This window comes from Hippopotamus amphibius, chromosome 17 (genome assembly GCF_030028045.1).
Source record: "Hippopotamus amphibius kiboko isolate mHipAmp2 chromosome 17, mHipAmp2.hap2, whole genome shotgun sequence".
Taxonomy (NCBI): domain Eukaryota; kingdom Metazoa; phylum Chordata; class Mammalia; order Artiodactyla; family Hippopotamidae; genus Hippopotamus; species Hippopotamus amphibius.
This window is the reverse complement of record NC_080202.1, coordinates 55,695,372-55,721,496: the sequence shown is the minus strand read 5'-3', so window position 1 is coordinate 55,721,496 and position 26,125 is coordinate 55,695,372. Positions and strand designations below refer to the sequence as shown.

Sequence of the window (26,125 nt, the reverse complement as noted above, 5' to 3'; positions counted from 1 at the left end):
TGCCCTGTGGCTGTGTGTCACCCTGCATCTGGTGGCAGGGTGATGGATGTGGAGGGAGGAGGGTAGGTGCTGCTAACCACTTTGCACACCGACAGAGCTTTGGAGAGGGACACACCATTTCCTGGTTAGTGGCTCCTTAGCCTGGATACCTCAGATGCCATCTGGTCGGGGCACACCGAGGTAAAAGTGAATGTCTCTGCAGATGTTAGTCTTCATAGAGGGATAATTTTACAGGGAATGGAAAGTTTTTACTATGTTTATAAAATCAGGGTTAGCCTGTGTGGGTAATGCCTTATGCTGACCACTCTATTTCAAGAATTTAAAGGATGTGTTGGGTATTTTGAAAATGATATAATAGGTACTTAAATAGGAGAGATCCGAGCGTAGGTTGTTTCTTGCTAAGTGCTTGCTCTACCCTTTATGTAACTTAAGAAGAATTATTTTGTTTGAAGCCCTTGTAGTCTCAATTTCTCGATATGTCATCGTGCTGGAACGTACAAAGCCAGTTTGTGTTTTTTTAACGTAGTAAAATTTAAAAGTCAGTTTAGACAGTGTCAGTGTGTAGAACAAGTAATAGTCAGAAGTTTTTTTTTTCTAGAATTGTTCGTGTGTGCAGTACTTAATACTAACAAATTTTAGGGCCTCAGTGTGTCCTAGATTATCTATGGCATGATCTCAGCAGTTGAATAAACTTCTTGAACGTTGTTTATTATAAAATGCATTAAGAGAATTAGCGTGTGATTTATCATCCCATGGTAGCAGTTATGGGATTCAGAATATAGTAATGGAGGAGGGGAGTAGATAAGTATGAAGAATATATTTTCAACTCCCAGAGTAAAAACATTTAAAAAACAAATATAATTGGTCACCACGCGGGTTCTGCCTCCCTTCCAGACCGTCTGGTCACATGATGGTGTTCCCTGCTTCCCTGCGGAGGAGGGCAGCTCCAGGAGGGCAGGGTCCTCTGTTGGTCCGGGTCCCCCCCACCTCCCCCTCCCGCCCTGTGCCCTCACAGGGCTTGGCCACATGGGTGGTGCTGAGCAGGGGTGCAGGGGCGTGCCTTGTCATTTCCCTCCTCTGCCCTCGGTGGTTCTCTGCTCACACCCCGAGGTTTCCTCGAAGTTGCACTCCCAGGTTCTCTTTCCTGGAAATGCTCTCCCCTCATCACTCACTGTGAACAGACCTCTCCACGCGCTGAGGCCCAGTGTAAATGCCTCCTCTCCCTGGAAGCCTTCCGAAGCTTCTGTCCCTCTGAGCTGTGTGTTCTCTTCTCAAGCCCTTACAGCCCTTGCTTATTGTTAGGACATGCTCGTGTGTTGCCCCGACTCTGTTTCCTGAACTGTCCGCTTCCTCCTCCCCTCCCGCCCGTGTTGCCTAGCTTGGTACCTTATAATATACAGTAGGAGAGCAGCATACATTTTTCAGGTTGGGGCAACTTTATAATGTTATGAAGAGAAGACGAGATATGTACCAGAAAAGTGAGAATTACTTGGAATGGAATGGTTGGGAACATCCTGGGTGGAGGACTTACTAGGTCGCTGTGATGTTTTATGGGGTCTTCTGTGACCGCTCGTGTGATGAGTGTACTTACGTTCACGTGGTCGAGCCTGTGGAAGGGGAACATCAGGGAGCTTCTCCAAGAAGGTTTCAGCATGATGGTGCTCTGAAACTACTTGCACCGTGTTAGAGGTAAAATCAGAGCAGTCTGTGCCATTTCTACACTTTCATTAATCTTTTAACACCATGAATTTCTTCCCTCAGATCTGGGCTTGGCTGTCATTAGTTTAAGATGGGATGTCTCGGTTCCCCTTGCCCCCATTTCTACTGGCACGTAAGAGGGGAGTGGCGTCTGTCAATCTAACATGACATCATCTCACTGTACCTCCCTTATTATAGGGGGAGCAGAACTGCGAGGCAAGCCCTGGGCTTCCTGTTTCAGGTTCCTTCTTACAGCCAGACATTCGTCATCCCAGGCCCTGTGGTTTCCTGTTCATGTACACCTGTGAGCTGGATGGCTTAGGTCTTAGTGTGAATTCAACAGTATCTTTAGTTCAGTCATCTTCACAGATTGCTGCAGAGCAAACTAAATCTGGTGCCTAAGTGCATTTTCTAAAAGTTTGGATGAATTATATAGGTAGGCTTTTTCTTTTTTTTTTTTTTAATTTTTTTTATTTTGAGATAATGGTAGACTCATAGTATATTAATAACATATTATTCCCAAGGAATATTATGGAGTGATTCCATGTGTTCTTTACCCATTTTCCTCCAGTGGTAACATCCAGGGAAACTGTCGTACATCATCACAACCAGGCTATTGACATGACGCAGTCAAGACACAGAACATCTCCCAAGTGTCCCCCCTTGTTGCTCTATTATAGTCACACCCCCTCCCCTCCCACCCCCACCTCTTCTTTAAGCCCTGGCAACCACTAATCTGTTCTCCATTTCTATAATTTTGTCATTTCAGGAATGTTACAGGGAGTTCCCTGGCAGTCCAGTGGTTAGGACTCTGCACTTTCACTGCCAAGGGCCCAGGTTCAATCCTTGGTTTGATTCTGCAAGCCGTGTGGCACAGCCAAAAAATAAATTTTAAGAAAATGTTACAAAAATGTTTAAGTTCGTGATCTACTTTGAGATAATTTTTATATGAAGTATAGGATTAGGTGAAGTTTTTTTTTTTTTTTTGCCTATCGATGTGTAATTTCTCCAGTAATATGTGTGAAAAGGTCATCCCTCTTCCATTGAATTGCTTCCGCAGCTTTGTTAAAAAGTCAGTTGGCCATGTTTGTGTGGGTCAGTTTGTGGTTCCCTGCTCTGCCCACTGACCCGTGTGTCTTTCCCTCCACCCGTGCACACAGCCTGCATTCCTGTGGCCACATAGTAGGCTTTCACACGGAGGAGAAGGGGAGGTGCTCTGTAGGTGCCCAATGTAGTCTTCTTTTTCAAAATTGTTTTAGCTGTTTTCGTTCTTTTGCCTTTCCATATAAATTTTAAAATAATCTTGTCTATAAGCTACAGAAGAAAATCTTCCTGGGATTTTGATAGGAATTATGTTAAACCTCTGTATCCATATTAGGAGAATTGACATCTTTACTATGTTGTCTTCCAATCCATGAACATTGAATGTCTTTCTCTTTTCTAACATAAAGAAAGCTTAAGGTGCAAACGTGAAGATAGCTGTGATGTAACATGTGGACGTGTATTAAGAGATGATTTTGGGCTTCCTAGGTGGCGCAGTGGTTAAGAATCTGCCTGCCAATGCAGGGGACACAGGTTCGATCCCTGCTCCAGGAAGATCCCACATGCCACGGAGCAACTAAGCCCGTGTGCCAAAAAAAAAAAAAAAGAGATGATTTTATTCCAGGGAGACTGTCAGTAACAGACTGTCAGGTTGCATCTTTGTTCAATTCCTTTTTTTAAAATTTTACTTATAGGCCTATGAAAGGAGGTTCCCTACGTGTCCTCTGATTCCGATGTTTGTGGACAGTGACACTGTGAATGAATTCAAGAGTGAAGATGGGGCTATACATGTTATAGAAAGGCGCTGCAAACTGGATATAGATGCCCCTAGACTGTTGAAAAAGGTAACTGAAAAGGACACCTTAAAAGGCAATTCCCCCAAAACCAAAATGAATATGCTTCTTTTATCAGTAGCTTCTGTTGCACTTGGGTGTTATTAATTAACCTGTTTTCTTTCTGTTTCTGTTTTAAAGATTGCAGGAGTTGATTATGTTTATTTTATCCAGAAAAACTCACTGAATTCTCGGGAACGTACTTTGCACATTGAGGCCCATAATGAAACATTTTCTAACCGGGTCATCATTAACGAGCACTGCTGCTACAGCGTGAGTAACTGGCACTCGGGCAGAGGCGAGGAGCGTGCTGGTGTGGGGCTTCTGAGAGTCGCTTGGCCACCGCTGGAAGAAGTGTGTGTCTGTGTCTGAGAGGGCGGTTCTTCCTCACATAAAGTCCCTGGTTTCGGATGAGTGGGAGCAGCAGGGTGGCAGGTGTGGTGGTCTGCAGCATCGATTACGTGGTTGTCGCAGTTAAGGTGGCCAAGTGACGCCCTGATTGCTCTTTAATGTTAACAGGCCATGTCTCTTCTGGCCACTCTAACACTTTAGAGGTGTGTGTTGAGGGACCCAGGCGACTGTGGAGCCCAGTGCATTGATCTGCCCCGCTGGCCCATCTTCACTGCTACCACCCTGTTTCAAGAACTTCTCTGACCAGAGTATTGGAATAACCTGATAAGTCTCTCTGCTTCCACCCTTACTTTCCTACGGCATATCCTCGACACTGAATCCAGAGCAGTCCATTTAAAGTATGTCAGACCATGTCATGCTTTCTCTGGGCTCAAACCCCTGCAGTGTCTCTGCATTTCACTCAGAGGAAAAGCCCAAGGGCATTGCCGTGGCTTACAAGACCCTATATTTTCTCTTAATCTCTCCCCTGCTGCCCTGTCTGCCTTGTGCAGAGGCCTGCCCAGCGTCTCTCTGTCTGTGATCGTGTAGGCAAGCTTCCTCAAGGACCTCTGCTCCCTCTGCCCCCAGACCTCTGTGTACTCCTGTCCTTCCCTCCTTCAGGCTTTGCTCAGCTCTCCACTTCTCCATGAAGCCAGCCCTGAGCACCCTGTTCAGTTCTGTAAGCTGCCCTCCAGTCCTTTAACCCTGCGCCAACTTTCCTTTTTCCCATAGCGCTTATCTTCCAACAGTGATGTTATTTCTTACCCATTATGTTTATGGCCAGTTGTCAGTCTCCTCCTGCTGGACTGTGGGCTTCACAAGGCAGGGATCTTAGTTTTGTCCATGCTGGAGGACATGGCTTGGTAAATTTGGTGAATGAGTTGAAGGAGTGAATGATGGAGCCAAGAATGAAAGTGAAGCTCTCCTTTTCATAGTCATTTTTAGAATATTTTAGAAATGTGAGCCTTTTTATGATTTTGAACCTCTCTGTGTAATTTTTCCATCTGCTATTTTCATGATAATAATGTCGTTAGTAAAATAAGTGTTTTTCCTGGGTACCAGGTAACTGAGGAGCAAATGATATTCTTAGTTGTCAGTGTGATCAGTGAGAATACTTTCTCTTCAACCTGCAGGTTCACCCTGAAAATGAAGATTGGACCTGTTTTGAACAGTCTGCAAGTTTAGATATTAAATCTTTCTTTGGTTTTGAGAGTACAGTGGAAAAAATTGCAATGAAACAATACACCAGCAACATTAAAAAAGTGAGTCTATCTTGGGATTTTACGGAAGGGGTTGGGCAGGAGCCTCTGAGATGTCTGAGCTGGCAGTCTCCTCAGGAAGCTGGGAATGGGTTCGTCAGGGGTCCCAGGGAGTGGCAGGGATGGGGGGGCTGCCGATGACACTGGCTGCTGGTGGAGGTAAGGGGGCCAGCATGCAGGCACTCCCTGCTCGGAATTGCTGGGGAGGTGAGAGCTGGAGTCGGGCCGCAGCGACTCCCAGCAGCCCCAGCTGCCAGCGGGGGGCCTGCTGGTGGAGGCACTGCTGTCCTGAAGAGGCACTTCAGGGGAGTCTCTTGGGTCCCAGGCCTTGAGAGGTGAGGTTCGTCGTCCCTGGAAGGACCTCCCTTCTTGTTTTTATGCTGCTGCTTGTTGTTGTGGCATTTTGGTTGTAAAGTGTATATGAGATGGATTAGGAGTGCTTCTTGATGGCTTGCTTGTTTGTTTTGGCTGCATTGGGTCTTCATTGCTGCGTGAGGGCTTTCTCTGTTTGCAGCAAGCGGGGCTGCTCTTCATTGCAGTGCATGGGCTTCTCATTGCAGTGGCTTCTCTTGTTGCAGAGTACAGGCTCTAGGTGCACAGGCTTCAGTAGTTGTGGTGCTTGGGCTCAGTAGTTGTGTCATGTGGGCTCTAGAGTGCAGACTCAGTAGTTGTGGCACATGGGCTCTTTGGGATCTTCCTGGATCAGGGATCGAACCCGTGTCCCCTGCATTGGCAGGTGGATTCTTAACCACTGTGCCACCAGGGAAGTCCCTGAAGGCTTGTTTTAAATGGTATTGGAAAGCATTTGGATTGAGACACAAAGCACATGCTGAGTACAAGTGTGGTAAAATCAGTGCTTTTAACTAGTTATATAAAAAATTCCATCTTAGATATGATTTCCTAGATCTTCAAAGAAGAAGTAAAGTTATGAAACAAAACAAAACAAAACTACAAAGGCCTTTGGCTTTTCTTTTTCCTATTTATTCTGTAGTAACTCGGGTTCTTTTTTGTTTGTTTTTGGGTTTTTTTTTAATAAGTTTATTTATTGGCTGCGTTGGGTCTTCGTAGCTGCACACGGGCTTTCTCTAATTGATGCGAGTGGGGGCTACTCTCCATTGTGGTGTGTGGGCTCCTCATTGTAGTGGCTTCTGTTGTTGGGGAGCACGGGCTCTAGGCACGTAGGCTCCAGTAGATGTGGCACACGGGCTCTAGAACACAGGCTCAATAGTTGTGGCGCATGGACTTAGTTGCTCCGTGGCATGTGGAATCTTCCCAGAGCAGGGCTTGAACCCATGTCCCCTGCAATGGCAGGCGGATTCTTTTTTTTTTTTTTTTTTTTTTTAGAACTTTTATTGAGATACAGTTAACATACAATAAACTGCATATATTTAGAGCGTACAGTTTGGTATCCCAGTCTCCCAATTCATTCCCCCCCCAACCCTCCCCGCTTTCCCAACTTGGTGTCCATATGTTTGTTCTCTAGGCAGGTGGATTCTTAACCACCGCACCATCTAGGAAGTACAGTAACTCAGTTTTTATCACGGTTTTCAAAACCCGTGAGGGGACTTCCCTGGTGGCACAGTGGTTAAGAATTCGCCTGCCAATACAGGGGACTCAGGTCCAACTCTGGGTCTGGAAGATCCCACATGCTGCGGAGCAACTAAGCCCGTGCGCCACAACTACTGAGCCTGCACTCTAGAGCCCACAAGCCACAACTGTTGAGCAGCTCGTGCATGTGCCACAACTACTGAAGCCCTTGTGCCTAGAGCCCGTGTTCCACAACAGGAGAAGCCTGCTCACCACAATGAAGAGTACCCCCTGCTTGCCACAACTAGAGAAAGCCCGCATGCAGCAATAAAGACCCAATGCAGCCAATAAATAAATAAATAAATAAATTTATTAAAAAAAAGAAAAACAACAACAAACCCATGAGGAATGAGTAATTTGAAAGCCTAGTATATACTAACCTTAAAACTGGTTTTGCTTCAAAGGGAAAGGAGATCATCGAGTACTACCTTCGTCAGCTGGAGGAAGAAGGCATCACGTTCATGCCCCGCTGGACTCCAGCTTCCGTTGCACCCTCTTCAGAGATGTCCTCATCCTGCAAGAAACCAGCAGCGCCGTTGGCCGTTGTGCTCCCAGACCCTGCACTGAAGGAAGGGCTGAGCAGCGAGCCCCTCAGCACCCCGAGCGGGGTGGCCGAGCCTGCGGCGGGAACCCCTGACGGTGGGTCTCAGCAGGGCTTCGCTCTGAGCCGAGACTCCAGGCTTACCGCGAGCCATTTCCTCTCAGGACGCTTAGCTGTTACACGAGCAAAAAATTTATCTTGTTACTATCCCTTTTCCTCTGGCTTATGTAACACATTCATTTTATTTTTTTCTTAGAATGAAGAAACTTACGAGTTTTTTAAAAATGGGCAGGAAGGGGTGTATCAAGTTATTTTATTCAGACCAGGAAATGTTTTTCATTTTAGCTGAAGGTATCTTCAGGGAATCGTAAGGTAGGAACTGATCCTTTTAACACAGTTGTATCATCGCCAAACACATTCTAGGCTTAGTAGATGCCAGGTGCTGTTCTAAGAACTTCATGAATGTTTACTTATTTAATAATCATTCCTTTTAGGTAGGAAATGCTTATTGTCCTCATTTTATACATGAGTTAACTAAGGCTCAGGGAAGCCAAGTAACTTGCAAGGAGTCACATGGCTGGTATGTAGGCGGCAGGCTCAACCATGCTGTGCTGCCTTTCTTGTGTGTCTCTCTTTCTCTCACCCACACACACACCTTTTTTATTTCTCAATCTAATGCCCATTGTAAAATGAGACAATACAAGAAAATTCTACTGTCAGAAGTTCTGTTGAATTATTGGCATTTATTTTTCCATACACTTTTCTCTGCGGCCCTGTGCCCTTGGGTACTTTTCAACAGATGGCAGGTGGCAGGTATTTTAATTGGTTTGGGGATATGTTGTATTTTTCACTTTGTGAATTTTTCTTTGCTATGCTTAATTTCAAATCTCATTCTTCCAATTTATGTTACCTTATCATGGAAAAGATTTCTTGTGTTCTTGAACATACAACAAAGGTCTAGATCCACTTGTTTTATTTCATAGCTTTATGTGACGTACATCCTATTTATGTAACTTTGAATTAAACATCACTAAATATGTGTAATGGCTGTCATTCTATCCTGAATAGAGTTGATATTTTGCAAATAGAAGCGATTTGGTGGCAGTCAGGGGGTGCAATGGAATCGGCACATTTCCATGTGGCTCCGGCAGTGACTGGGCTTAAAGACGGTCATCGGGGGTGTCTAGGGTGGCTGGTTAGCATCCAGCATCCCTAAGGCTCATTACCTCCTAGACTCCGGGACTGCACGGAAACGTCACTGAGCAGGAGGACTGTGGAAGCCTTCGAGTTGCAGTGTTCTTTGTTGTAAATGATATCCCATAATTCATATTGCAGACAAACTAGACGCCGACTACATCAAGAGGTACCTGGGGGACCTGACTCCACTGCAGGAGAGCTGCCTGATCCGGCTTCGCCAGTGGCTCCAGGAGACCCACAAGGGCAAAGTGAGAACCCACCCCACGTGCAGGGGTGCTGTTGTGAGACCGCAGATCCCTGCGCCTGTTCATAGTGACTCGGAGTAACTGCGCCCAGTTGTATTTTTGTAGATGTTACAGAGAATGATCTTGCTTAAAAACAATTATGTGTCAAGTTGCGAAGCAATGTTGTATTCCAGGTATTCACACATTTTCATTTTCAGATGGTTTAGATATGGTTCACAGATTATTCAGAGGTTAGAACTGTTTGGGCTTTGATTTTTGAGGGTTTCGGTGAGCAGCCTCGTAAGGAATTGGAGTTTGGTAACCCTCTGACTGCCGGGGCTCACAGAGGGGCTGGTGTGGAGCAGAGGTGGATCTGTGCACCGGGGTACCTACCAGCCCACTCGCGGGCCTGCTCTCTAGGTCTGTCAGTCTTGGTCACTAGCGCCCAGTGTCTGAGGACCGTTCGTATCAGTTATTAAGAACATAACCCCTGTGGTAAGAGCTGTCATCTGTTGTGTGCTGACCATGCACTAGACTCTGTTTTAAGATCTGTATTAAATCCTCCCAACAGCCCTGTGAGGTCGTGCTATTTTTATCACCCCTGTTGTGCACACAGAGAAGTTCAGTAACTTGCCCAGGGTCTTAGTCTAATGAGTAGTGGGGCCAGAGTTTGAAGCCAGGCCCTTTGGTTCTGGAGCGGACATTCCTAGCCACTCCCATATAACGGTGGTCTTTTCTGAGAGAAGATGGTGCCGTCTCGGTGCTTTATTTTCCCAGGAGTGGGGTAGTTAGGGGTGCCGACCACACAGCTCTTCATCTGTGCACCAGCAGCCTGCGGTGGTGAGTGTGTGGCTGGGATCAAGGACATCAGGTCCACGGGAGGCCCAGACACGGTCTTGGCCTTGTGTTTGACTCAGGGAAGCCAACCCGTCGAACTTGTTGATTGCCAGGAGCGGAACCTGGAGAAGGTGCCTGTGTGTCAGGACACCAGCGCCGCTACCAAAATCAGCAGCACTGTGTTGTCTTCTAAATTTTTATTTAAGTGTGACATGCACAGAAAAGCGCACAGATCATAAGAACGCATAGGTTAGCTCAGTGAGTTGAAGCATCTGGTGCTTACGAAATTACTTATGCCTTCACTCTACTTTGCTGAAACTAAAATGGGAATAGTATGAAGATTATTCGGACTAATAATGCTGATTTTCTAAAGCATTGAAGGGAGGTGTTTCTGGTAATGGCTGATTTTACCTAGTGTGATAACGCAGCTTGCTCTTGCTGAGAAGTGAGACTTTCAGAGTCTTATTCCTTTGGTAACTTGGTTTTTCCCCTTAGCAACTTTTAACATTGCTTAGAAACATCTCCTTCTCTCAATAGATCCCGAAAGATGAACACATTCTCCGGTTCTTGCGCGCCCGGGACTTCAACATCGACAAAGCCAGGGAGACCATGTGTCAGTCTCTGACTTGGCGAAAGCAACACCAGGTGGATTACATTCTCGACACCTGGCATCCCCCCCAGGTCCTGCAGGACTACTACGCGGGCGGCTGGCACCATCATGACAAAGGTAGCTGAACTTGGCATCCGGATGCATGGAAGCAGGCGCCTGTTGCCTCGCCACCACCCCGGGGGCTGCCCAGTAGAGCGGAAGGAAGGGCCTGAGGTGGCTGCCTGCTCACCAGTCACGCTGCCCTCGGTCAGCTTGCTCCACTGTGTTCGTTAGTTAAGTGGAGTTTGACTTATTCAGAAAACTTTAAAGCAGGGTGTTTTCAGGAGCACGGTGCTAGTAAAGGCACGTGCCCGTGGCTTAACCCCGGCAGTACCTGTAAAAACGTGTAGCCAGGAGGATTCCAGCTCTGCCTGCAAAGTGAACAAAACATAAACCAAGAACAGCGATTCCTAAAATGAGTGATGACGTGTATGTGGTTCGATTGGATTGCCCTGTACACGGTGCCTTGCAGGACGGCCTGCGTCATCAGAGGCGTGCCCACTGCCTCCCGACTCGGCTCGGTGGCAGCCAGAGTGGGGTCACAGGGCTGAGCCCAGAGATGGCCGCAGTCGGTGCGGGTGGTAGAGCCATACAGAGGCTGAGCTCTACCGGACTCCCCTCACCCCATGCAGAGCACCTCCAGGGCCCTGCTAGTAAGCTCTCCATCAGCTGGCTTTTGTTTTTTCCTTTTACAATTTCGCTGGGGAAAGATTGGGGCAGGGAGCCCTCCTGCAGGCACCAGGGAAGCGAGCTGCTGTTTCTCAGAGCAGGAGGGAGCTTGAAGCTCCTCTGGAATGTGGGTGCGGCAGGATCGCAGAGCTGTGTCCCCAGCCTCACGTCAGGAATGGTGCTGACGGCGCCTGTCCTTCCCCTGCAGATGGGCGGCCCCTCTACGTGCTCAGGCTGGGGCAGATGGACACCAAAGGCCTGGTGAGAGCCCTCGGCGAGGAGGCCCTGCTGAGATACGTGAGTGCCCCCTGCGGAGGGTGCCGGGCTCCACTGTGGCTTTGCTTTCTTTCTCTGCCCGCAGAGGTGGAGAGAACAGCTGTTCTGTTGCAACAGCATGTTATTGCTTTAATGATTAGAAAGAAGAGCTATTACTATATTTTAAAAACTTCAAAAGAGGGCACAAAAATTATAAAAATGTTTTTCACTGTGGGGCATCATGAACAGAAAAATTAGTGTAGCCACTGAAGGTGATACAGGGGAGCTTGTTCTGAGTTGTCTTTTCCCTTCTCTCCCACACTGACTTGACCCCCCCACCCCTACCCTCGCTCTCTTTTTGAGATGCCTCTCAGATTGGACCTCTTAATAGTACTCTTTCCATTGGCATGTCCGTAATCCAGGCTCTTAGCATCTTTCATCAGGGCTATAAATGGCTCCTGCCCTGTCTCCCTGACCCCTTCCAGGGCAGCCTGCACAGCGTGGGCAGCTATGAAGAGACGAGTACTGTCCTTAAATTAGAAACAAGCAAAAACTTTAAACGGCACATCTGTAATCCATTATGCTAAAATATCCACTGTTGGCATTTTGTTGCGTATTCTGTTAGCGCCCACCACCGTGTGCTTACATGAGCCTGCGTGTGCATCCACACGTACACGGGTGTGCACACAAAGATACAGGTGGACTACATCTGTCAGGGGAGGGCTTGTTACTCCAGATTGAAGGATTCTCTTTGTCTGGACTTCAGTTCTCACACTACCCTTTCTCTTGGCTGGTACGTGTGGTATCACAATGTCCCCACTCGATGGCACTTACACCCGACACTTCCAGAAGTGCTTGCCCTGGAGCTAGGTCAGCAAGTTGTGCCCTCCCCGCCCATCTGGTGACTCCTGTTATCTCACTGGGGAGCTGTCCCCTTTGCCACAGAGGACAGTGCTCATTCTCTTTGAGAGAGAGAGGTTCTTTGTCTGTGATATGTTTTGTGCGTATGAATGTGTCACAATTTAAATAGAGGACTGGGTTTACACACACCCCCAAACATGCTATGTTACTGTCACTCGAGAAGCCAGGCGCAGCTGTGTTCGCTCCTTGCACTGATCGTGGAATTGTTTATGGCCCTTTTGTACGCAGGTTCTCTCCATAAATGAAGAAGGGCTAAGACGATGTGAAGAAAATACAAAAGTCTTCGGTCGGCCTATCAGGTAGCTGTATGGTACTGTTTTTCCTTCTCCCTTATTGAGGATGTGAGTTAAGTATTTCTAGTTGGTTTTTAGAACCAAAATCTGGTTTGATTTTTAGGACCAAGTCTGGATAGTTTACTGCTTTGCATAGTGTTCTAGGAGGCAGAAAAGAAAGAAAACATGCAGAACATGTGTCATCCATTGGGAGGGACAGTTGCTGGATTTTGGTGTCTCTGCCCCCAGGCCTTGCTGTCCCTTCAGTCTGCATGGGTTGGCCTGTCTGAGGTCTGCATGGGCCTTGGGAGCCCAGGGTCATAGGTGGTTGGTTTTTGCTCCTTATTTTGGTGGTAGTGGTGGGGAGGTGGGACAGAAACAAATGATTCCGTGCATTTAAACCAAACTTCTAGTTATGGTCAACTGTTTTGAAAATGTGCAGTGGTTCAGAGGTTGGCACTGAGAAGAGCTAGATGGTTACCTAGCATGTAAGTTCCAGGAGGGCAGGGACTTTGAGGGGTCTTGTTCACTCCTGTATTCTCAGTTCCTGCCACAGTGCTGGACTTATTAATGTTTGTCAAAGACTAGGTTATGGCCATTCAGTCACACTGCGTATTTAAATGCCACACACACCCCCTGCTGGGTCAGTAGAGGGGGCTCAGCAGGTCAAGGTCAGCACGTGGCTTCCCTCGCTGGATGGCTGAGGGCATCCGACTGGAGCTCTGAGTCACGGTCCCTTAGCTTTCGGTGGCTTGGACATTTTGGGGATTGGTCCTACCACACCCATCCCGTGTCTTGATACAAGCAGATATAAGTAGAGCTCATGACATTGTGATTTTTAAAACCTGATGTGTCTTTGGAAATGGACACAAATGACCGTATGTAACATCAAAAAGAAAAGCCAGTGGCTCTGGGCCGCGGTTGGCCGCGTGTGCCGAGTGGTGAGCAGAGCTCATCTCGCCTGCAGTGCGTGGACCTGCCTGGTGGACCTGGAGGGGCTGAACATGCGCCACCTGTGGAGGCCGGGCGTGAAGGCCCTGCTGCGCATCATCGAGGTGGTGGAGGCCAACTACCCCGAGACGCTGGGCCGCCTGCTGATCCTGCGCGCTCCCCGGGTGTTTCCTGTGCTCTGGACGCTGGTGGGTTTCTGTGCCGTGTGCAGACGTGGTAGCTGCTTGGAAGGCGCACGTGCCTGTGCTCATGTAGGTGTATGCATCTGTGACCAGAGGTCCTGACTAGTTAGGAAAAAACAAAATACGCATGGAGAGGTCAACGTTCCTCAGGTTATTTATGGGAGGAAAGAATTCCCGAGTGTCCTGATGTCACTCACTTGGACTTCGCAGAAAAACTTGAATCCTCCCCCTTCCCCCCGTCACATCACTGTGTAATTTTAATCTTTCAAATACGGACAGCAAAGCAAATATGACTGCATGATCTTTTCTAATTATTTATAGGTTAGTCCATTCATTGACGACAACACCAGAAGGAAATTCCTTATTTATGCAGGAAATGACTACCAGGGTCCTGGAGGCCTGCTGGATTACATCGATAAAGAGGTTATTCCAGATTTCCTGAGTGGAGAGTGCATGGTATGTGTTTAGGCAAGCGATTGAGCATTTGGGTACTTACAAGGGCAGGAAACGTGGATGTTGGTTTCCATAGATGATTTTCATAACTTTTAGTTTGGATTGTTTGTCTTTCAGTTTTGGGTTTTGGGCCGGCATCTCTGATACTCGGTTAAACTAAACAGAGCCATTTAGGTAATTTTTGATAGCATTTGCATTCTTCATTGTTGAATACTAATGAGAATTTGTTTTAGAATCAGTGTAATTGCAGCTTGCTTTATTCACTCAGCTTTGTGTGAATCAGATTCTTTAATTGTTTTAGGGGAGCTGTGTGTGTTTATAAAACATTAAAAAAATCAAGTTGAATCTCAAAAAGATTTCCCCCTTGACAATAAATCAGGATAAGATTTTAAGAGGGATAGTTAGGGGAACTAGTTCTCTTTTATGTTGTGTGGGATTTTAGGTGCACTGAGTGCTGGGTTATCAAGCGGTTGGCTCCACTTCTCCCCCTGGGCTGTGATGAGGGCGTTAGAGAAGTTTAGTTCCTTGAGGACCTTGCGGCCTCGGGGGCACAAGGGCCTGACGTGAGGCTGAGGGAGACAGAAGCCTGGTCCACGCGTCTTGCTGACGTGACAGGTGACGCCAGCAGGGAGTCATGGTTCTTCTCAGAGAAGGGATTTCCACCACCCTTTATAGTAAGTAAGGTTAGCCTTTGAGATGTTGAGCTGTGGCCCCCTGGCTGACTCTCGTGTTAAGCTAATGATTGGCCGCTCAGGGGAATCTTTCAGGATTGTTAGAGGAATTCAACCAGCAGTGGAACTCAGCTCTCAGGCCTTCAGTCCTGCTGTAAGGAATTGCAGGTGGAATCACAGTGCAGCGCAAAGGAGCAAGTGAGTTAGAGGACCCTCACTCACCGAGCGCCCGTGAGATTAAAGCGCGAGGTCAGATCTCTGGAAGCCCACAGACGTTGATTGTAAAAGAGCACGACCCCGTGAGGTTGCTCCTTCCAATTATGACGGAAGCAGCTGGGCTGGAGCTGCAGGAGACTTGACTCCCCTGTGATGTGTTCACGACGCTGAGAGCTCTCCCTGCTCTGGCTGTCAAGGCTGCTTCTGGGCTCTTCTGCGCCACTGTCAAGCTGGCGTTGCAGGGGCAGCGGCTCACTTCTGCCTGCACCACTGTCGCTTTAGTCGACGTCGGTGCTGTGGCGTGTTTGTGTCCCGCTGCACCGCCCTGGGGACGGCCGTGTTTCTTTCCTATGTGGTCGCCTCCCAGGGCTGATAATTTAGGAGGTGCTTAGATTTTATGAACTCCATATAATGTTAAGTCATTATATCCAGGTCAATTAGGAAATTTACGAAATGTGCACATTCTAATTCCGCCTGTTTCAAGCAAATTCAAAAGACACTGCTCTCTATTATTTTTTGGCTGGTGTCATGGATGGACCATTTGACCTGGGTTAGACACAAAGCTTTCTTTATTGATTGTATATCTTGACTGTAATTGTTTATAATAAAAATAATGCCTGTAGCTGCAGAGAATAAAACTCTTAACATAATGTTTTTCTTCAGCAGCGCAATGTAAATACTTCACAGGTCTTACATAAACCAGCTTCAGTAATTGGATCCAGTCCCTCATACGTACTTGTGTGAGTTCTGTGGCAAATCAGCTTCAACTTGTTCTCGTTGATTTAAAGTGAGACGTGTATTTAAGTGGTTTTTCACAATTATTTTGCTAAGTAGTGCAGAGTGTTTTACAACATGGCCGGTGTTTTCCTTTCCTAAGTGGCTCCGAGGAGCTGCACAGGTCGGGAGGGGCGCTGCTGGCATTTGGTTCTCAGAGGATTGGCCTGTGTTGGCACAGCTCTCACGGCTGCGTTTGCATTTCCAGTGTGAAGTGCCGGAGGGGGGCCTGGTGCCCAAGTCCCTGTATAGGACGGCGGAGGAGCTGGAGAACGAAGACCTCAAGCTCTGGACCGAGACCATCTACCAGTCCGCGAGCGTTTTCAAAGGGGCCCCGCACGAGGTAGGCGCCGGGCCCAAGCCGTGGGGGCCGGGCCCCACCTTCCCACCGAGGTTCTTCTGTGGGTCTCCTCAGTGGGGTGCAGTGTCGGAGAATCACATGCTCCTTCACGTTTGTGTTGACACTTGATCTGTGGTTTAGGTAGATGCCGACCCTGGAGGACAGGCCTCTCACAGAGTGGAGAGGTGGCTGCCCGTGGCCAGGGCGCTCAGGAGAGTAGGCAGCTGGCCGTCCAGCTCACCCGAGACCCTGGACACACAGGGATGCGTAGCAGGTGTCCCCTGTGGGAAGAGGTGCAGCTCCTCAATTTAATGCATTCACTGATCAGGACCAGTTGCATTTTCTGTTTTTTCTTGACTGGGTTTGATTATTTATTATTTTTTAAGAAATTTGCCTATTTTCCTAAGTCTGATGGAGGAGAAACTAGCACGTGTGTTTTCTCTCCTTGCTATCACATGGTGGTGCAGAAGCAAGAGCGCGCCTGTGTTTTCACACACGTGTGTTCTGTGACGTCGTGAGGGACTCAGCACTGAGTGGCCCTTCCTGGGCTCCGGGGCGAGGTGTGTGGCTCCGGATTGGGGGGCCACGTGGCATGGAGCGGGTGCCCAGTGGGCTGGGCTGCTGGCCGGGCCAACGGTGGCAGCCGGGTGCTGACCCCATACTGCCTCTTCCATCCTCCTGGCTGGAGTGTCTCCCGCACGGCCCACCCGAGCCTCGTGGGGCGAGTGGACACGGGTGCTGTGGTTTGAACGAGCAGAGACAGGTTTGACGTGCCTTATTCACAGCCTCTGTGGGGGGAGGACGACTGTGTCTTGAGGATGATTTATATTAATTTATTATTTGGAGGCTGGCAGGGTCGAGGAGGCAGAGTCCTTTCCCCAGGTCACGTCGCTCTCGCCCAGGGTAGAGAGCTCAGTGGTGTGACGCGTTCTCGTGAGTCATAGGATATCTGTGAAGGTGTTTCTGCATCAAAACTGACAACTTCACTTCTGCTCTGGGGGTTCAGTAAAGCACAAACGGAGGACGGCGGTCTCATGAAATGAGGGCGGTGGATGCAGAGGCCGGGGCGCCAGGCCGCAAGAGGGGCTGACGTCCTGGGGAGCTCTGCCCGTAGAGCCACTTCAGTGTCGTTGGTGCCACCACGGTGCTTAGACGTGGCTCCTGTACTCATGGAATCAGCTCTTTAGGGAAGTTCTGTGAGGGTCTGTCAGCGGTGAGAAGCAGCAGCGGTGGGACCAAAAGGGCCGCTTGATGGGAAGCAAAGCGCTAACAGGCGGTCTGGAGGGCTCGGCGGGCAAGCTTCCAGGGCAGGGTGGAGTGCCGGGCCTGGCTTCTGCTGGAATTTTTTAGTGAATACATAACTTTTTACAGCTGGTTTTAATTCTCACATGCCTCCCATAGTAATCTTCTGAAACTGTGACTTTGATCATTCCCTGCAGGGAAGCTGTATGGGCGCTGCATAAAATTCAGCTTTTAGATTGGCACTCGACACCCGGGGCCCTTCCCCACCCCCGGGCCACATGGCTCCCTCCCCACCCAGCCCAGCGGCCACGGGCAGAGGCCACTCGGGGATCTGTTTTCTCTCTCTCTCTCTCTCTCTCTCACACACACACACACACACACACACCCACCACCCCTTCCCAACGCTTGGATGCTTCCTTCCCGTCCCTCCCGGGCTCTTTATTCTGGGACCTTCCCTGTGTCCTTAACCCAGAGCAGCCCACGGAACCACTTCTGTGGCATCTAGCATTATTTCTGTTTCGAATTAAGACACTTTTTACAGCCAGGACTGGGTGTCTTAGAGCACTGTCTAAAGCTTGTGTGAGGGGAAGCTTGGACCATAGGTGTAGCTGACAGAGCACAGAGCTGGGCCCTGACGCGTAGCAGGAGCCAGCGGTCAAGCGAATGAAAAGAGTGAGCGGGAGGCCCGGGTGGTCAAGTGAGGCGTCTGGGTGAGGTGGCCCGGCTGTGACACCACCCCCAGCTGGGGGGAGCGCTGCTGGGGGCCCGCTGCCGTGGCGTCAGCTCGGAGGCTCGTGGTTACCTTGGTGGGTTGATGCAGCCTTTTCTTCCAGATTCTCGTTCAGATCGTGGACGCCTCTTCGGTGATCACTTGGGATTTTGATGTGTGCAAAGGGGACGTTGTCTTTAATATCTATCACTCCAAGAGGGCGCCACAGCCACCCAAAAAGGACTCCCTCGGGGCGCACAGCATCACGTCCCCCGGAGGGAACAACGTGCAGCTGATAGACAGAGTCTGGCAGCTGGGCCGTGACTACAGCATGGTGGAGTCGCCTCTGATCTGCAAAGAAGGGGAAAGCGTGCAGGTACGGTCGCCCAGGAGTCCCCGCATCTCGGCTGTTCTGCCTGGAGAAGGAAGTCTTGCTTCGGCCCCGTCCAGTGTGTGTGGACGGGCAGTTCGGTGTGTCCTCTTAGTTACAGCCAGGGTCACTCAAGAAGCCGCGTGAATCCCAGAAGAGCTCAGAGCTCAGCAGAATCCATTACTTGTATCTAAAGTCGTGAGTTATTTCTAGAAGTATTTTCACAAAAGCAACATGGAAGGAAGGAAAAGGCATTCAGTACACAGCTGGGATTCAGGAGGCTTCTGCTAAGATGGCCTTTGAGCTGGGGGCATTCGTCTCCTTCAAGGAGAATCACCCCGAATAGAAGTGAGGGAGACAAGTACATAGGGAACTATTAACTGTCATTACTGAGCATCCTAATTTATTTTAAATGCTCTCAGTTCATTTACAGTTTTGGCTAGTTCTTCTGAGTGCCTGAGCTCAGAAAGGTAGTTCTTGGTGCTTCTGACCTTCATAATAGATGCATAATTTGCTGCTTTTACAGTTTTCAGGGATAAGCCCATCAGTGTTTTGGTGGTCTTAGAAGCAGAGTAAAAGAGAGTATTTTATTCAGTTATTAAAATAGTGAACATTTTAAGCTGTGTCACAGTCTTTAGTTCCAGAATTAAGCGAGAAAGTTTTCACAGATTGGCATTCTGTTGATACTTTAGATTGACGTCCTTCTAATCCAGAATACACTGGTAAGGTCATTGGGAGCACATCAGAGAAAGCATTGCCTGGCCCAGGCAACCTTTTTTGGCCTCACCCCCTCCAGGGTGAGCAGAGGACCCCCTGGGCACTCCCACCCTGCGGACGCCTGCTTCCTCCTCCCAAGGCAGGGTCCTAGGGGTGGACAGCCTCTGAGGGTCCCTCCCATGGCCTCTCCAGCGCCTGGCAGAAGCCCGGCTGGAAGGCTAGCACCCAGGAGGCAGCATGGGACCGGCCCTGATCGTGAGCCAGGGGAGCCAGTCCTTCCCCTGTCGAGATGGTCAGTAATCGCTGTTGGACCCAACTGGACCCGGACACGGTTCCCTCGGCATTTGTCAGACCCGCTGTGGGAGGGGAGGGGAAGCAGGTCGTCCTCAGCCGGTGCCGCCTGACTCGTTCCAGGGCTCCCATGTGACACGGTGGCCAGGCTTCTACATCCTGCAGTGGAAGTTCCACAGCATGCCGGCCTGTGCCGCCACCAGCCTGCCCCGTGTGGACGACGTGCTGGCCTCCCTGCAGGTCTCTTCCCACAAGTGCAAAGTGATGTACTACACCGAAGTGATCGGGTCCGAGGACTTCAGGTGCGTGAGGCCGGGCTCCAGGCAGGGGCGGCCTCTGGGCCATCTGTTGCTGGCAGTTCACGGTGTCATTGGTGTGCGAGGGCGGTGGGTGGCCACAGTGGGGTCCTCACGCCTCCCCTTCCCCGTGCTGCTTGCAGAGGCTCCATGACCAGCCTGGAGTCCAGCCACAGCGGGTTCTCCCAGCTCAGCGCCGCCACCACCTCGTCCAGCCAGTCCCACTCCAGCTCCATGATCTCCAGGTAGTGACCAGTGCGCGGAGGGGACAGCCCACCGCCTCGGACCACCGCCCGCCCGCCCGCCCAGCGGCCACGTTGTGCGGACTCCTCTGGCCCTCTAGGTAGCAGATAGCTCTCCAGATGGTAAACGTAGCTCACTGATCCCGAAACGGTCTCGACAGGTAGTTCTCTAACTCAATAGCCATAGATTTTGTATACAGTGTGCACAAAATCCAACCAGAGCACAAGGGCTCTCTTCAAAGAAAAGTATATAGTTTATATACCAATTAAGAGGTTGACTTTGTCTCAAATGTTGATGCAAAAAATGTTTCCGAGCACCTCCACAACGTCCCTCGGTGGACAAACTCCCCACCGCCCGTCAGAGGTGACCCGCCTTCCTCCGCGGAGCAGAAGCCACCAACGGTCCCCGCCCTGCATCCGGCCCTCGTCTCTCCCGGCCAGTAGTCGCCTCGGTCCGAGGATGCAGTGACCGCCCGCTAGGTTCCTTTTCCTCTGAGCAGACGCCGCGTAGCCGGAAGGACTCAGGGAGCCTTGTGGGCGCCCTGGCCCAGTTCCGGGGCCCGACGGACCCACTGTTGTGAAGTGGGTCTGGGGGTCAGGGGCTCTCGGGGACTCCCCACAGCGCCGGGAAGAACACCGCCAGCATTAAACGTTATTCTCTCTTTCCTCCTTTCAAACCTTTTGGTACTTTGAGAGCAGGCTTTCTCTGACTGTGAGCTCGGGCTGAGGGCGTCCTCTCCCTTCTCCTCCTGGTGTGTTGCTCTGCCTACCTGCATGTGTTAGTTCTGAACTCATTCTAGACCGGCCTCCCCGCATGGGAGCGTCAGAGCCCGGGTGGCCCTTCTGGTCACTAGAAGGGTGTTTCGGGACAGTGAGTCCCATCTGCCATTTTGAAACCGTCCCGCGTTCGCCGTAGCTAACCGGCGTCCTCACTGTGCAGCCACGTCAGGACAGCCTGTGGCCTGGGGGAGCCCTGCTTCCTTGTGAAAGGCAGTGTGGACGTGTGTGTGCACGCAAGCATGTGTGTCTGGGGGTGGGTGTGTGGCAGTGGGGGTGGGGCGAGTAGAAACTTAGTTCAAGTAACAAAGGGTTCGATTTCATAGATCACAGTATGAAGTTGGTTTGGTTTGGTTTTAATTTTTCTTTTTGATTCCAATTACCACGCCTGGTCTACCTTTTACTGGCCCTCGTTTTCTCAGCTTTTTATGGGTAAAGCAGGTTCTTTGCGAATCTGTCCCGTTGTTGCCTTGGGTCAGTCTCCATGGTGAATGAAGACGTGTTGCGTGGTGGTGTGCGTGACGGAGGCTGTGCTTTTAAGGATCTGGGCCAAAACCCGGGTGGCCATCGTCCCTGTGTGACGGGCACAGAAATCCTGAGTTGCGTTGTTGTAACTCTGCCCTGAGGCCTTAGGTGGGTGCCGTGTGGCTGGAGAGCTGTGTGGACGAGTGTGCGCCCTTGGGAGGTGTCGGGAGGGCTCGGGAGGAGCGGAGCAGCCCTCCCTGGTCCGTGGCGCTCAGTGGCTGCCTGCACGCTGAGGACTTTCCTGGGCGTCTCCCGGAGCCGCTGGCCTGGCTGGAGCTCAGCTATGCTTTTCCTTCACAAGGGAAGCTCACCATTGGCACCTAAAGGCTTGCTTTCAGAAGCATAGCAGGGTCAGTTAGCGCATCCGTGCTGCTTCCTGTCAGTGCTGCCTGTTTCCAAATTCTAAGGACCTGAAGACGGTCCCGTCTCTCTCTTTCTTTCTCTCTTTCTCTGTGTCTCAGATGGCGATTTTGCTGACAGCTGCCAAGAGAACGCTTCACTCGACAGCCCACATCAGCCCAGGGATGTTTGTAGAACTATTTGAATTGCAGCCACCCCCTCCCCCAGTCTGAAGATCGGTTCTTTTTAAGTTGACTCAGAAGTGGCACTGTTTTATCCCCAAAGATTTGAATGCATCCTTAAGAGTTCAAAGCACATCACTGCACAAATGCTTACAGGGTTTACTCCTGAGCACACACCACCCAGTACTCCTTGGAAGGGGCTGTGGGGCAGGTAGACTTCAACCACGCAATTAATTGTGTCTCTACTTCAGTGCCCTGCACTCTTTAAAATGCTGCTGTCATTTCACCTTTTTTCAGCACTAACGATCCTTTTGGTTTCCCCTCTATTACTAGTGTCTTAATTCACTTTCTTTCCTGATTTTATTATTTACGTATCAAATTCTGTAAATGTTTTGTAAACATATTACCTCACTCTTGGTAATACAATACTGATAGTCTTTAAAAGATTTTTTTATTGTTATCAATAATAAATGTGAACTGTTTAAAAAAAAGAATTTCTTTTTCTTATTGTGAAACGACAGCCTCCCTTGAAGGGTCTGATGTTCTCAGGAGACTTTAGAGATTGAAGGAAGGGGAGATTCTGGAGGCAGAGGGCTGGTGTTCTAGAAGCTTGAGAACAGTGGCGAGCTTGTGCGGGGCCATCATGCACTGTCCTGCACACAGATCGCGGCTGTCAGCTGCCGACTGATTCCTCAGCAGTGTGGAGCCCCGAACTTACAGCTCCGTCACTTCCGGAAGAGAGCAGGCTGCAGTTTTCCTTAAACTCCACTAGGTCAGACGACGCCACCACAATGCCACATACGATGTTTCTTTAGTAACAAAATGGGTCCTTTCGTCAGGTGGCCGGTGTGGACCTTCAGAACCTGGGCCCCCTTGTCCCCGGCTCCTGCAGGTGGGCCTGCAGGGGTGGGGTGGCCCAGGTGGAGGAGCAGTGCCTCCCCCATCAGGAGCCACGAGGGCCCGTCCTCCGTGGGAGCGGCCGCGGGAGCAGGTGAGGCCTGCATGTGCCCGCTCGTCTGAGGCCCAGCCTGGATGGCGAGCCTGTCCGCCGGCAGTCAAGACAGGAGACAGGCTTCAGTCCTCCCTCAGCAGCATCTGCAGGACGTGTTGGTGACTCAGCCGGCCTGTCCCCGAGGGAAGGGAAAGGCTTTCTACACGAATTCCTTCGTGCTCTGCCGTCTCCTGGGCCCACTTTACCAAGCCTTTGGTTTGGCATCCGGTTCTCACAGTGGTGGCCAGAGCAACATGAAGAAGCAGGTGAGGCTGTGAGCACCTGTCCCCTGCTGCCCACCCCTGACGGTCTCAGAGCTGCGGGGAAGTGGGCGTCCTAGCAGTGGCGTTGGGTTTTTGTCCCGGGCCACCAAGCCGTGACGTATTGATCTGAAAGTTTCATTGCCTTTAACACCAGGTCTCATCAGACAGCGACAGGGCCTAAACCACAGGCTGCCTCGTAGTGCTGAGTCGTGGCAGAGGTGCTCCCGGTGACGTGTTGGTGTGAAGCAAACCAGTGAGTCCGTTTGGTTGAAACATTAGAGCTTTGGAAAGCAGGGGATTCTAGAAAGATTGTAGTGTCATCCCCACGTGAAAACAGAACGACTGGATGCGGAACCTGAAACCTACGGATGACTGACTTGCACGCTAGAAAATGGTTAAAATGGCAACGCTTGTGATAGATATATTCTCCACAGTAAAAAAAAAAAAAAAGAAAAAACCATCAAAATATCATTTACAACAAAACTAGGGGATAAGGTATCCTCACCAGCACCAAATAGAGGTACAAGCCAGCCATAGTCATAAGATGTGTGTTAAACAGCGGGGTGTCTGGGAATTCCCTGGTGGTCCAGTAGTTAGGACTCCTTGCTTTCATTGCCAAGGGCATGGGTTCAGTCCCTAGTCAGGGAACTAAGATCCCACAAGCTGCATGGCGTGGCTAAAAAAAAGGGGGGGGGGGCGGCAGTGGTGGTGTCTGACAGATCAGAGCCCTGTCAGAGCCCATAGGTGCCCAGTGGGAAGCACAGTGGCCACTTAAAGCCCAGGGGTGTGCCCAGCCCGGAGGTCGTGCCCCTGCCAGTAGCCGGTGAGTGCCGAGGGCTGCTGTAGGGAGGCCTGCTGGGTTGGAGCAGTCTAGCCCCTCTGAACTCCCAGAACTGACCTGCCAGGGCTTCCTTCTATAAAGGACCCCACTTGAGGAAAAAGTGGAATTAAAGTGAGACTGGACAGGAAGGAAGGAAGGTCCAGGCTGCAGTGGGCAAGGCAGTAGCCAGGAAAGCTCTGGAAGCAAGTAGACACAGTTTTTAAACACTTCACCAAAACAACAGAAGAAGGGAGGTTTGTAGAACTGGAAAAGCTGCTGCCCAGTTACTCCAAAAGTTTAGGAAGTACCTTTACGTAAAATTAGCAGCAGTATAGTCAACTCCACACAAAGCTGCGAGTCAGGAGCGGAAATACCATCCTGCAGACAGTGAAAGCAAGCCGAGAGGGACGTGCCTGTGCAACAGACAACACCGTGACCTGGGGTTTTTGGGGGGTTTTTTTTCACGTAACCTAGGTGTTTTTTAATTTTAAAAATTTAACTTTAGTTTTTTTAATTAAAGATTATAAGACCTGAAAGAAAAGCATGAATTATTAAAAATCAGAGGTGAGGTGACAAAACTCAAGAAAATCAGAAATGAATGAAAAAAAAATCATTTCAGGGCTTCCCTGGTGGCACAGTGGTTAAGAATCCACCTGCCAATGCAGGGGACACAGGTTCAAACCCTGGTCCAGGAAGATCCCACATGCCACAGAGCAACTAAGCCCGTTCGCCACAAGTACTGAGCCTGCGCTCTAGAGCCTGTGAGCCACAACTACTGAGCCCATGCGCTGCAGCTACTGAAGCCTGAGTGCCTAGAGCCTGTGCTCCACAACAAAAGAAGCCACCGCAAGGAGAAGCCCGCGCACTGCAATGAGGAGTAGCCCCCGCTCTCTGCAACTACAAAAAGCTCATGCACAGCAATGAAGACCCAAGGCAGCCAATAAATTAAATAAATAAATAAAATTTTTAAAAAAATGATTTCAGAAGTTTAGACTAAGAGCAACACAAAGATGCTTTTACAGAAAGGAAGAGTACGGAAGAGGAAAATTACATAGATTAAAAGGAGACTTCCCTAGTGGTCCAGTGATTAGAACTCCATGCTTCCATTGCAGGGGGCACAGGTTCAATCCCTGGTTGGGGAACCAAGATCCCACATGCCGAGAGGTGTGGCCAAAAAAATGAGAGGAGAATGAGGCCAGCACATGCAAGAGATTAATGTGGTTTTCTGAGCGTCTTGGTATGTAATATATGTGTGTGTATGGGTACACACATACATATATACACATATATAAACACACAGGTTACATACTAAGAATAAGCATGTTGATGTATATGTGTGGATATATATATATAACCTACATATATGTGTGTGTGTGTATATATGTATATGTATATGGTATACAGGTATTGCCTGCTTTTCCAAAGTTCCTCTTACACCATTTTGCTTTTATGAAAGACCTACATTAGTATCCGTTTTCAGTAATGGAAAGAAATCCGAAGAGGATTTTTGCTTTTACAGAGAGTATAATACCACACGTAGCAAGGTCCAGCTCTGCTCATTTCTTGGCAACTAAGCTTTGTCTACTGACGCTGGGATAAACGTTCTGGGGCCAGAGGTGGGACCCTTGCTTTACCAACTCACAGATGACAGGTGAAACTGTACCACCCAATACAGTCGGCCATGTGATTTGAAGAACGTTGCAGATGAAAATGCTGGGTGTATTCAACCACACTCATTATTTCACCACTGAAATAAAATACCTTTTAATAAGACTAACCCTATGGGTGATTCTTATTTCCTCAACCCAGGCAAATGAGGAGACAGGAAGTCTGTTTGGCTAACGGTCTTTGCTTCTTTATGCTGTTACTTTTCAGCGTTTTGCGCTTATTTCGAATGAATGCCAAAAACAATTGAGGGACTACGTGTAGCATCACCTATGATCAGACCCTAAAAGAACAAAGTCCTAAAAATACTTTCACATTTCCAATGTGTTCTTTCCTTATACTTCTAAATTTAACATTTTTTTTTACCTGTTTCCTTTCACTCCCACCTACCTCTTAAATATAAAAAGTGATGTACCACCTGCCATGTCTGACATTTGCACAGGTGTGTGTTTGAAAATGTTTATGTTCAAATTCTGGTAACCAATGTATAGAGAGTAGTTTATATCACGCAGCTCAAATATATTTTTCTATGCTCTTACTTCATACTTTGCTTTAGAATCAATATTACTACATTCGGAAATTTTACACTTTATACGCCAATGTTATCTAATCAACATTTTCTCTTAGCATTAAATAAGAATTGCCCTTTATTATTTTTTTTCTCTCATTACCTTCCTCTTACTTCAGAAACATTGAGCTAATTATCCAACCACCCACCGACTCAACCAAAATGGAA

At 49.1% G+C, this 26,125-nt stretch overlaps 1 protein-coding gene across 1 annotated transcript in view; it reads left to right on the top strand.

The window, feature by feature from the left end:
* Positions 1–22,132, top strand: part of SEC14L1 (SEC14 like lipid binding 1) — a 49,599-nt gene extending 27,467 nt beyond the window's left edge. The window contains exons 3-16 of the mRNA XM_057715959.1: positions 3,435–3,584; positions 3,714–3,845; positions 5,096–5,224; positions 7,213–7,447; positions 8,685–8,794; positions 10,145–10,334; positions 11,134–11,222; positions 12,330–12,400; positions 13,341–13,512; positions 13,828–13,962; positions 15,829–15,963; positions 18,036–18,287; positions 19,413–19,591; positions 19,729–22,132. Coding sequence (XP_057571942.1) covers positions 3,435–3,584; positions 3,714–3,845; positions 5,096–5,224; positions 7,213–7,447; positions 8,685–8,794; positions 10,145–10,334; positions 11,134–11,222; positions 12,330–12,400; positions 13,341–13,512; positions 13,828–13,962; positions 15,829–15,963; positions 18,036–18,287; positions 19,413–19,591; positions 19,729–19,834 — 2,085 coding nt within the window. The 3' untranslated portion in view covers positions 19,835–22,132. The remainder of the gene's footprint in view (positions 1–3,434; positions 3,585–3,713; positions 3,846–5,095; positions 5,225–7,212; positions 7,448–8,684; positions 8,795–10,144; positions 10,335–11,133; positions 11,223–12,329; positions 12,401–13,340; positions 13,513–13,827; positions 13,963–15,828; positions 15,964–18,035; positions 18,288–19,412; positions 19,592–19,728) is intronic.
* The last annotated feature ends 3,993 nt before the right edge of the window (positions 22,133–26,125 follow it).